Below are 12,819 nucleotides of genomic sequence, written 5' to 3' on the forward strand. Positions count from 1 at the left end.
GATAATGTCATATCATATAATGCTCTCTGCTGTTCCTGCACCAGTCTGCCACTCACTCTTGGTGAGAAGCCCCATCCAGATTTTTCCCCTCGTTTAACAGAACCCTCCGTGTATACAACCACATCTCCGTGCTGTGAGTTTTCTTCAATCAGTTGTCGTATTTCAGCATCTGTCGCCCCATGCGGCCACTCTCTACATTCTCTGTTCAGCGGAATCACTACCTTCCCAAAATCTCCTTGCTGTCTCTCATTCATCTTTATCCATTCTTCACCCCGCTTTATATCTTCCTAAATGAGTGTTTTACAAGTGTGCGCTTACAAAATGTGAAATTATTGAATAGTTTTCAAATTACAGCCAAATTTCGGTTTTCTGTGGGACAGCCCTCGTAGTAATAGGAAATGAGTAAAATAGTAGGCTACAGTGAAAAGAAATTGTGGAACTCTCAGTTGTGCACAACAGGAATCTATGTTTTTATTTCCAAAGTGCTACAAGCGTGTAAATTGTTATTCTCAAATAAATTATACGGATACAATATCAAAAAGAGAAAAAAATATCATTTTCACAACTTGGTTCAAGCATGTATTGTCTTGCGACATGTCAAAATGAGCGCGCTCATCAAAATAATGAAGTCGAAGAAAATGGCATTTCTTCCCCCCTGGGTAGTTTTAAATTTTTATTTTTTGGGCTGAACACCTTTAATGTCCATTGAAAAACACATTCTCATTGGATTTTGCTGAAAAACAACGGCACAAAAATATAAATTTGCAGTTTCCAAGGTCTCTCAAGCTTTGGGAGTCACCAAACTTTGGTGGTCATTTTCTCTGCTATCAGGTGACCCCCTACCTCCTTTAACTTTAAATGCAAATAACTTGACTTGTACTCAAGATAGATGAGTAATTCTTTTATAAAAAGCAAGGCAAATCAATAGGCTATACAATTATCATACCAATAGCTTCATATCATATGCCTAAAAATTGACAAGCGCCCGATTCCACCGTGTCATGACACAAAGAATGAACACACATTTTGAAAAATCATGTATCATAATGTATGTATGACTGACTCTTACACCAAGCAGTCAGTATACCATGTAGGCTATTCCTGATTATGTACACACCCACACACCCTCTCTCTCTCCCTCACACCCTCTCTCTCTCCCTCACTCCCTCTCTCTCTCCCCCTTTTTTGTGTGGATTTGCAGGGAAGCCTGACAATTTCTACACGTATAACTTGTTTGATTTCAGCCATATAATGGCCATTATGCCAATGACTTCATCACAGAACTCAGAATTGTCTTTTTTTTCTTTATCTCCCCCCCCCGCCCCCCCCCCCCCCCCCCCCCACACCCCTTCCCGATAATTCATCACCCTGACTTGATGACTTGTGCAGAAAAAAATGCCGTTTGTCACTCCCTAACACTAACACCCCGCGGCACATTCATAAGGACGTAGTCTGGGTAACACTTTTGACAATAGACATGGCCCTTTTTATTCATAAGGACGTAGTCTGGGTAACACTTTTGACAGTAGACAAAGTCCTTACTTATTTATTTTTTTATTAAGGAATGTGTTTTCAACTATTTGAAATCTTTTAGATTAATTTAATAATTGATGTCTCATTAGACACTCCCTCTCACACACTTTTCTGGAAACGAAAAAGATCAGAAATACTTTAGCTTGAGACTCATGGGGAGAAACTTTGAAATTCCAAGAAATTTTTAAAGTTTAGGTTTTGAAAAGTGACCTAAAAATAAAACAAGTCCTCTACCCTGAGAGACAGATTGTAGATAAAAGATGGTACAGTAGTGCCACTGTAGCCTTCATTCCTGGAGACCAGAAGAAGGATCCTTTCCAAGAATAGGTGCATTAATTGATATTTGTAACTTTCAGTGCCATCTACCCAGCATTATGCTGGCCATATCTGATTAGCTGGATTTCTAGATTTTTTTTTTTCAAATAAAGAGAAAAAAGGGGCAAGATGGTCTGGTCTAGAGACTTATTTTTTACTCAAAATTTTCACATGATGAAAAAAACATAACTTGTTTCCAATTTTTCTTGGCCCAGATATCACAAGCAATTTTAGTCTTTTTTTTAAATTATTGTTTTTTTAAAAGGTGCAGTACACAAAAAGGCAAGAAATTACATTATACTTCAGGAAGATCGCCAATGTATTTTTCCACAAGGTGGCAGTAGCACAAGGTTTCTGAACCACTTAGGCAGTGCTAGGGCCCCCCAAAGGAGAAAGAATTAGACCTTTGCTTTATAAGATAACAGGAACAGTGTGATTATATAAGCAAGCAATTTCACAAACCTCGCAATCCTTGATTTCGATATACATCAACAACCAAAACTACACAGTAATATTACTATTACATAAGATATAATGATAAATAAGAAAAGATTTTCCTTGTCCAACAGCAGAAAAATTATTCTGCTGTCATGACAAAAATCAACCTGTATTCATTACAAAGTAACTGCTGTCTGTACCCTACAAAAAAGAAGAAAGCTGTAAAAAGCATGTTTTGCTCAAGGGCTTTGAAGACAAAATAACGGGCTCTTTTCTGAAGACTAGATCTAACACATTTTTACAGCACACCAAAAATGAACAAAATTCACAACCGTTCTGACCAGACTTTGTAAACTTTAAATGGTAAAATTTCTGTTAACACTTTATTTCCATCACTAAATACCGATTTGTCAGCCATGTTAAATTCTAGATAAAACAAAATTCAACAAAGTGTTTTCATACTGCTTAATGACATTATACCATCTATGAAACAAAAACAGACATGAGTTTATGAATGAATCCTTTTGTTACCTCACCGTGGAGTAAAACTTTGGTACCAACACTGTACAAATATAATGAAAATAGCATCATAATATTCATAATGCTTCCTTTGCACATAAGAAAAAAAAGAGTGAACAAAAACCTTTTTCAGTAATTATCCAACCACACATTGCACAACAACAAAAATGAAACAGCTGGAATAGATCGGAACACCAGATGTCAGGACAGCACTTCAATAACTTCAACTAAGTTTTAAAACAGGAAGGCAAGGTAACACAAATGAGTAAATGCATCTATTAAGAAGCACTCTTACTCTTATTGCTGAAGCTGGCAGGCCGCAGTAGGCACTTTGCACTCTGCCGTTGTTTTAAGAATGAGTAAAGGCAAAATATGAGATTCAAAGTAATTACACAGTTTCATTTACGAAACAGTTCACAAAACATTTGTACAAAACAAAGAAGTTCTTGAAAAAAGTAGACTCCATAAATCACAGTATAGAAGTTAAGATCAAAATCTGCAAGTATATATATCAACATGCAAGTCTAATATATATATATATACACTGTATATGCAAAGATCATAAAATAAAAGTATTATATGGTCGCATATAAGGACAAGCTGGCTAACCCAGATTTTGGGGGTTTCCAGAAATCTCGACCTTCACCAAAAGTAGGCATTGCCCAACCTATATATGAGAAGTTTGGTTTCATCAGTGTGTATATTTGTTTGTTATAGAGAAAATTCTCCTTGTCTTTTATAGAAACTGAACAAGGGGCAAAAACTTTACCTTCAATTTTCTCAAAACAGTGGGTTTTTTCAGATAGCCCCCTTGTGCTTAAAAGTGACTATATAGTACGCAAAGATTTATTGCTGAAATCAAAGAAATTTTTTAAAACAAAAAAGTTTCCTGCTTTATATCAATTTCCCAACATTAAAGATAGATGTCAGGGCACGGTAACAGCAAAATTATTGCTGCAAACGAGACCAAACTCAATATCAAATTCAGCAGAAAACTATCAGATCAATGTAGACTGTGGAGATGTAAATATATCGGTACAAATAGTTTCACAACCTCAACAAAGAAGAATTTCTCAGAAAAACATGCACATGTTGCTACGTCTTTAAAAACAGGGACCCCCCCTCCTCCCACGTTCTCTGATGTATTTCAGAACATAACAGAGTGGAGGGGAGGGATGAGATAGGTAATAACCCCATTTCCCCCTCAAACTCAAAGGGCAAAGGCTTCAAGCCTCTTAAGTCCTGCAGGACACTGTAAAAAAAGCACCAAACGTCTTTGTAGTTGAAAAGCAAAACTATCCACTTGCATCTCTCTGTCCCCGTCGTTTTATGCACCCCACATAATTTAGCAAAATTTGATAATTTTTTGCATAATTTCTGATTATTTTCCTTTATCATTCTTTGTTAAAATTAACAGAATCGCATAATTTCACAGTTTTGGGCTCAGTTTGCATAATTTTAGAATTTTTCTTGCATAAAACAATGGGGACAGATCTCTTAAGCCAAATGCCAGCTACTTTTACTATTACTACAAAACACCAATACACTTTTCTATTTTATGTGAGGCAGCGAGGTGAACTCGGGCGCTTGTCGAAATATACAGAAATGGGAGAAACAGGCATTTTATTTTTAATTTTAACCTGCCAGTTTGGACATTTTTATCAAATTTTCCTTTTTTGGCTCAACCTCTTTTATGTCCATATAAAAACACATTTCCATGTGAATTTTACTTAAAAACAATGATTAAAGTTAAAGGCACAAATTATGTCATTTTTCTGTTTTCAACTACATGTACTCTTTAGCTGTTAAAGTTACCAAACTTTGGCGGCCATTTTTTCGCTAACTTCACCACTGAAACCAGGCGACCTCACTTCCTTCAATCACAAAAATCTAAAGTTCTATTCAAGATAGATGGATATTTCATCAAAAGCAAGGCAAACAAATCAGCTTTCAGACAGCACCAATAACTCCACGTGCCCAAAAATTGACGAGCGCCTGATGATACCACTGCGCCGTAACATATGATTTAAGCATATTTACACAATTACATTAATTTTACTCTCTGAAAACGTAACCTAATAAATCAAGGCTATAAGTAAACAAATATTTGTTTTCAAAGAATTTTAGAAAATTATAACATATCCTGTTGCAGTTGTAAGGCAGAGAACAGGAAACAACCCAATTCAAAAGACAAACACGTTCAGTGTTCCTTTTCGCGCAGCGTGTAGTAATGCCTAAAACAAAAGTAATTGTGAAAAACTGTTGTGAAATAAAAAGAAGTTTGCTGTTTATCAATTCAGATGAAACAAAAAATGGAGGAATCAAAATATGTTGTAGTAACTCGTAGTATCACATTTTGTTCTTTGTCTTTGGATTTAGCAAGAAAAAAACAACATACTACTCTCACTATCACCTTTGATTCATAATAAACTGCAATAGCCATAAATAATAAACAGAATACGTTCCAAAATGTGGTTACATTACTTGTCATATAATGCTAACTGGCAAAAAACAAAACAAAATCCCACCATACAAGCCTTGCATTTCCAAAAATCATATTATTACACACACACTCACATCAAAACTGACTTTTCACATCCATTGAATAGTTTATTGAATTGAAAACTACCATCTTGCTCTTTGGCAGCTGTTTACTTGTACCCTACTCAAACTTACGGAGTACAAAACAATACCAAAAAATAGTAGCTCGGTATAACGCAGTCTTTGCTGATATTTATGTACCTACTGCACTGCACTGCACTGTGCAGAGTAAGTACAACCTATCAGTTTGTTTGCATGGCTCAACAGCTGTAAAGTAGAGTATTAAGCTGTGAAGTGGGGGAAAAAATGGCAATGTAGTGAGATTCTGAGATAAATATTAAATCCCATAGTTACAACACTGTGGTTTTGATCTTCTGCACGTATCAAGAGTAAATGTAATATATTGAAGGCGTCTTTCTCAAAGGATTTTGTGTCCCTTTATAACAATATAATGTATGTTATACACTATACACATGAATGTCAATCTCAACTATTTGTAAACGTACTCATTCTGAAATAAATTCCATAGAAAAGAACTTCGATGACAAAAATTATCACACATGAATTAGAAGAATGTGCTCATGCTTTGATGGACAGACATCAATTCCATTTTTAGATTCACTTCAAAGTTTAAGTTTTTAAAAATTGAACTCTGCCAGTTTAGATGAAGGTCTACCGCAATGTTTCTGGATTACTTGAAGTTGAAGGTTAATCAGTTTGTACAGGCTTGGGATTTGTGACAAGGATAAGGATTAGTTTACACCTTCCCTTTGCACGTATACAGGTATGTGGGGAGGGGGGGGGTCACTTGTTGATGCAAATTACTTGTTAATCATAATCTTTACCTCCCAAAAATTCTTTTGATCTAAACGACATGGCAAAATGAAGCAATCCATTCACACACCGCAATTGTGGAACCCCCATCACCTTTTGTCTCAATACCCCTGGCACTATTGTTATTATCTATAACCAATGAAGAGAGATCTGCGCTTCGCAGCACACTGTGGTCAATCGGGTAGGACTTTCAGTAGGCCGATGTAGTTCGGCAGACCTTCAACTAAACTGACAATAAACGAACAATTTTTACAAAATAAAAAGAAGAATGAATGATTCCCCCCCCCCCCCCCAAAAAAAAAAAAAAAAAAAAAAAAAAAAAAAAAAAAAAAAAAAAAAAAAAAAAAAAAACAAAAACAAAAAAAAAAACAAAAAAAACCCCAAAAAAAAGAACAACAACAAACGACTTAAAAAATAAATAAAAGTAATTAATGAAAACTTTAAGCACCCCAAGGTCCTGCAAGGAATATTCATCATGCATTGAAATTCAATATTTTGAGCTTTTCTCTGCTTGTCTTTAAAAAAAAATGTTCATTTGTGGAATGGATTTATTTATTAGTTTTGATGAAACAAAGAACACAGCACCAACAATGAATGTTATATATACATGACGCTCTGCCATATATATTTGTAAAAACCTGTATACCACACATCAGGGTGTTATCTCCTTTTCACAGTCTTCAGTGATTCTTTTTTTTTTTTTATGTCGAACTATAAGCTCAAAATTTCATTTGCAGAAAAATTTTAACTCTATCATGAAAAGTATTTATTCAAAATACAGTTTAGTTTAACACGGATAGGTCAAACACAGAAGACTCAAGATCATGCATCCGTCGAACTGTGCCTACGGGCCCTTTTTTTTCATTTTTTATTTTTATAAGAAAATTTTGCAAAGCTCGAAGACAAACACCGAACAGTCGAACGAATTACGCAGCCATATAGGTCTTTATGTCCTTTGAGGCGCACTTGAGACAAAATAATTTTTTTTTCAACGGAAAAAGGCAAGGTCGATAAAATACCACTTTCACCCTTCACAGAAGCAGCTAGCTGTGCTATTTTTAGCGCGCCGCTCGACACGCGTGCCAAGACCCTAGGCCTAGCTAGGCTTGTGTGGAACAGGCGAGAGGAAGGGTTGTGCATCGCACAATCTATTTTTTGGCCCCTAAAGTAGAAATCTTTGTTGCTTCCCTTCTTTCTCTGATACAGACGACGCCATAAACTAATAACACAGTTCACGTATCCCTCGAACTACGGATCCCTCGAACTACTGAGGCCGGTCCCAACGAATTCGACCTATTCGTGTTATACTGTAACTTAGTGTAACTCTTATTGTAAAAAAATACAAATTTCTTTCAGAGTTTAAGAGATCTGACCTCTTGAAAATGCTATCATCTCATAATAAATTATCCAAGGGGAGATTAGGTCATTCTTATTTGGCAACAGCTCTATCTATCTGTGCGTCAGTTACAAAAAGTTTTAAAAGGAAAGGAACTAATGAATAATATATGCACATATAGATATATATATACCATAAAAATAAACAAACAATTGGGAAAAATGAATGAGCAAAACCCACAGAAGCACCGACTCAGTTTGACAAATGTAGGAAAACTAAAGAACACAATGGTAAAGATGCAACAAAAAAATTGACTCTATGACTGTACAAAAAAAGAAGTGAAACTGAGTATAATTACCAGTATTCAACAGCAGTACTGTAGAACAAATCTAGCACCACAAGTTGCTGCTATTGAAGCGAGCACATGATGTCCATTTTATTCAATTAATGAAAAGTTTTCAATATTGCCTCGATGTACCTTGTTGTTTTAACGGGAAGAGCTTCCCTTGAGGACCATTTTCTATGTTAGTTGCCCAAGATAAAATCTAAGTACACACATATAAGTTAGACAGTAAAATCTCTTCATATGCAATTTCATTTTGGCATAGCTACAGCGGTTGCTATGGAAACGGCCGCCATCTTGCAAATAAACAATGAATTTCAAATCCCTATGGCTTTCTTATTTTACTGACCAAATTTGGTGAGAGTATACCTGAATCAGACCCTATCAGAACAGAATAACAGCAAGGTTTTTTTTCAATAAGTGCAAAAGAAAAAAAATGAGAATTTTCCCAAAGTATAAAAAACTTTTTCTAAATTTAGGTTGCTTAATCGCTTGCCAATGGAAAAGTGTTATTTTTTCGCAAATATCTCTCTGTTACATTAATGGCAGTCTTGTCATCTATGTGTCCTGAAAGTTTCATGTCAAAAGGATGGAAACTAAGGAAGGAGTAGGGAAAAAACTGCAAAAATATGACATTTTGAGAAAAACGACAATTATTGTGAAAATTCACTATATTAATCCATCCTCATGTTTTCAAAGGCAATTTACCAGGAGAATAAAGTTATAAAGACTTTCTCAATTGTATCCATGCTATTTTTAGACAAAAACTGGTTGATCTTCAAAAATCAGGCAACATAAAATTTGCATAGCCTGACCCAAAATCTGGAAAATCAAGGGTCGCTCCTCCCTTTGACTGACATTCAACAGTAAACAATTTCACAGGACGTTTTAGCTTCTCCATCTTTGATGAATCAAACTGTGTGCACCCTTCATTAGGTATGATGTTTACTGTGGTGAATGCTCTCTTTAGAAATTAGTGACACCAGCCCACATCCAGTCTGCATTTTCCAATAAACCACATGAACATCAGTCTGTTAGAGCCATTGTACTTATCAAGAACGGTGGAGTCGGGAGTCCATGCTAAAGCCTCAGACTGATTCATTGGGGGAGGGAAAACCCTTCGGGCCGACCCCCTACGTTGATGCTCCAAAAAAGCTAACTTTAGATCAATTTCAAAATCTCTTGTTATACATCCCCGACAAAGCTTACATTTGAACTTAGAGCAGTTGTTTGAGCAGTCATCTCCATGACAAAAATCGGGAAAGACGTGAATGTCTGCCGAGGAGACTAAAGCCGGGTCTTGATAAGCCATTTTCTTTTTGCTCGAGGAAGAGGTGTAGTGTGTGACCCCAACAAGACCGAACAGGTTGTACAACACATGCTCATACAGTCTGGCATTTGGGGGGAAATGGTCAGAAGAAAGATTAGGTGACATGTTTGCTTCCATTAAGAAAACATTCAGACGATCATCTACGACAAAATCAAAACGAACCATCTCAAAAAAATTTCTTCTCGAAGTATACCTGAGGGAAGCCTTGATCAGGTCTTTCTCCTTCATCAAGAACACTTGTCGAATAGCAGAGTACATCTTTTCCCACAGCTTGAAAGGGTCTTTTCCAATGGACCTCAAATATGCATCAAAAGAATTTTTGAATGTGTAGCCATTCTTCACAAAGAATTCCTCTAATGATGCCACCTTCCACAGGGGTAGGTAGTCATCACCTATGACATACTTGTCAGGGATCGAATCATCAAAAGGAAAATACTCCAGGGGACAAAACCTGAACAATGCATCTCCTCCAATAAAATACACTCTGAGAGGGCTGATGGAAGTGAGGACTGTGTAGATACCAATGTCAAACTTCCTGCCATCGATCAGCAACGGATTAGAGACATACTCTTGGATGAATGTTCCATCTTTGGAGAAATCGAGCTCCTCCACTTTCTTGATCCGAATACCTCTGTGTTTGTTACTCTTTTGTACCCAGCTCGTGTTTTTGTGTTTGCCTGCATACTCTAGAAATTCTTTTTTCTTTGCTGGTATCTCAAATGCTTTTGGTATAAAATCCAGCTTGGACTGAGCCAGACTGGCTTTGTTTGTGACAAAGCCTGAGCCAGGGAAATGGTTTACCTTCTGATATGGCTTCAAGTTCTTCAGATCTTTCGAATACGTAACAAATGGGTAGTCATGGCTCCACATAACCAGCCAATCAGACAGTCTCTCACCGATAGAAAACCCAATCTTTTCAAAAACTCTAAAGACGTGTTTCAGATATCCTGTGGGGCCGTTGTTCTTAGACTTTGGACTGCCCTGAAGCCACACAATAGGGGCAGCGTTCAGAGGGTAAGTTTGATCACTGCCCTTGGCCTCCGTCTCTGGTATCTTCACAAGAGCATCATGATGTCTTCTGTGAATTATGAAGAGATAAGAAAATAGTTGAAGTCAAAATCTTATTCCAGCACTACACTAAATCACATTTACTGAATAAACCATACATTTTTAAAAAATAACTCTCAGAACTGATAACTTTCAAAATTATTACATAAACCAACAAGTGAGAGGTTTCAATTTTTTTCTAACATTCAGTTTTCTATTAAAAGACTAGCAACACACGACAATGAAAGAATATTTTTAGCTTACAATAGGCCTCTATACTATATATATATTCAAAAGCCTCTAAATCAAATGCAAGACAAGATACAAAACGTTACATTCTCCCTCGACTGCCCAGTCTGATAGATTGTATTATATTTCATTTTTAGAAAAGCTAAAACAACTTGAATAAAACAGTAATGCATTCTCTTTTCATTCAATGGCAATAAACAAGAATAAACACAAACTGATATTTGCCTTCAACCTGAACTTATAAAAAATAATAATAATATAATAATAATAATAATAATAGATAGATAGATCGATAGCATTTGTATAGTGCAAATTCCCGCTCAACAGCAAGTTCTACACGCTTTAAAATCTATATATATTATTACCCCCACCGACCAGATAGCATTCTGAAACAATCTTTTAACTTCCTGAGAAGCATAAAGCAAGCTGTTATGTTACAGCCTTTAAAAAAACTAACATACTGAGAAGACCTTTTGCATATTATATCAGAGAAATTGACAGTAGGGATCATCTTTAAAAAGTTTTAAGTGTAAAGTCCTGGACAAATTTGAACTTGAAGCATGAAATACATAACCTAGTTTTATAGATGAACTCCAGTTGAAAGTCTATGCTCTGACCACTGAAGGTTTCTTCATGAAGAAGGAAAGCATAGTTTTAGTTTTAGTAAGAGTTTTACAGCACTTTAATCCCAAGAAGTAGGTCATACAAGTGCTGAAGATCATAAGTGCGGCTAGAGAGTAACATACAAAGAAAATAAGAGGAGAGGTAAAGACAATACATGTTTGATAGGAAAGAAGGAGGAAACCACACCAGAGCACGCACCAACCACCAACAAGCATAGTTTTGACTCGTACTTTCTCACTCCTTCACATATCAAATTCATCCTTTGAAAATTAAAAAGGTGATTGGATGCTAAGATATTAAAAAACTCACATGAAAGACAACTTTATAGATTTGTAAGCCCACATTATAGTCTCATTAGCCAGTGATTTAGTTTCAGTACGAGTTTTATGGCACTCGCAACACAATAAGGTCGTATAAGTGCATAAGATGAGAAGAGTAAAAAGAGAGTAACAAACACAAAAAAAAGAAAGAATAGAGATAAGGACGATAGATGTTTGATAGGAAACAAAAAAAGAGCAAACCACACCAAAGCACCCGCCGACAACCCACTCTAGTAAGTAGTAGATAAAAATGAGCAACTTACTCATGGTCCAGCCTCATCTTGTGCAACTCGTAGATGTTGAGCATTGTGAGCATGACGCCAATGAGGAGGATGGCCACCACCAGGTAAACCATCCGATTCGTCTTCCTAAACGGGCGGCCATGTTGAGCAGGGGAAGAGAATTCTTGAAACATCTTGTATTGGCCCCCTTTCATGGCGTATCTTTCATTACCTCATGAGACTGTGACGAGAGAGAATATAAAAAGACTGGTTCATAGATGATGTCAGGTTTGAGGAAAAAAAACCATCAGTTTGTCATTATCCACAGACAAATATATTACATCACAACAGAATACTTATGAATGCAAAGACAGTCATTACTCAAAGACTGCAGTATGAAACTTCACCTGAACACAGTACAGTTGCACCATCCACAGCATCTAAACTACAGACGTGCAAAAAGATAATTCTAATAACAGTATTTTAGACAAATCTATGAGAAAATAATTGGTGTTTTAAATCAAATGAAAACAATGACACCCATTATTAATTGTAGTGTGAAAAATCCAGTTCAGTTACACCTTTTACAGCATTCCATTCACAGAAGTACAAATAGATTTTTCTGCCAACAGAATTATTTCAAAGCAAATCTGCAAACAAACAAAAAGTGCTCTGAGTGACATAGGCCTATGATTCATTCAAAGGACCAATGTTTGATCTCAACACATTGTATCTGACATGTTTTTAAAGAGACTCTGGCTGCTACATATTTTTTTCTACCTCTATATACTATAGATTTTACACCTCCAGACGCTTATTTTGAATGAAACAACTGGCCAGTCCTCAAGTTATAAAGCACACTACTAGCGCAAGCACACAGTTGAACTACAAACAGCAAGCCAGTCACGGAAATCCTCCTTCAGAGGGCAACAAATCTTGTTGTCTTGTGAAATCTATTAAGTTTATTGCTGAGGGGGGGCAAAGTCGCTCAAGCGTATCATAAAAGTACAACCTAGGCCAGAAACAGCAGAGTCATGAAAAGGTCTCTCATGAGAAAGGAGAATGTACAACTTTTTCAACCTCCTCAGTCACAAACCTGTATTCTCTCTCTGTCTCTTTCTCTCCCTCTTTCATTCTTTCACTCCCTCCCTTCATCTCTCTTTCTCCTT

The 12,819-nt window shown here is 36.3% G+C and overlaps 1 protein-coding gene across 2 annotated transcripts in view; it reads right to left on the reverse strand.

Moving 5' to 3' along the window:
* Window positions 1-8,629: 8,629 nt before the first annotated feature.
* Window positions 8,630-12,819, reverse strand: part of LOC101861000 (probable tubulin polyglutamylase ttll-15) — a 14,220-nt gene continuing 10,030 nt past the window's right edge. The window contains exons 1-3 of one of the 2 annotated variants that reach the window (XM_005107432.3): window positions 12,431-12,538; window positions 11,693-11,891; window positions 8,630-10,267 (exon numbers count right to left, since the gene is read on the reverse strand). In XM_005107432.3, coding sequence (XP_005107489.1) covers window positions 8,833-10,267; window positions 11,693-11,865 — 1,608 coding nt within the window. In that variant the 5' untranslated portion in view covers window positions 11,866-11,891; window positions 12,431-12,538 and the 3' untranslated portion in view covers window positions 8,630-8,832. Of the gene's footprint in view, window positions 10,268-11,692; window positions 11,892-12,430; window positions 12,539-12,819 lie in introns of those variants that run through there. The other variant, XM_005107431.3, reaches the window with a different exon arrangement.

This window comes from Aplysia californica, unplaced genomic scaffold (genome assembly GCF_000002075.1).
Source record: "Aplysia californica isolate F4 #8 unplaced genomic scaffold, AplCal3.0 scaffold00602, whole genome shotgun sequence".
In the NCBI taxonomy this organism is placed as follows: Eukaryota; Metazoa; Mollusca; class Gastropoda; order Aplysiida; family Aplysiidae; genus Aplysia; species Aplysia californica.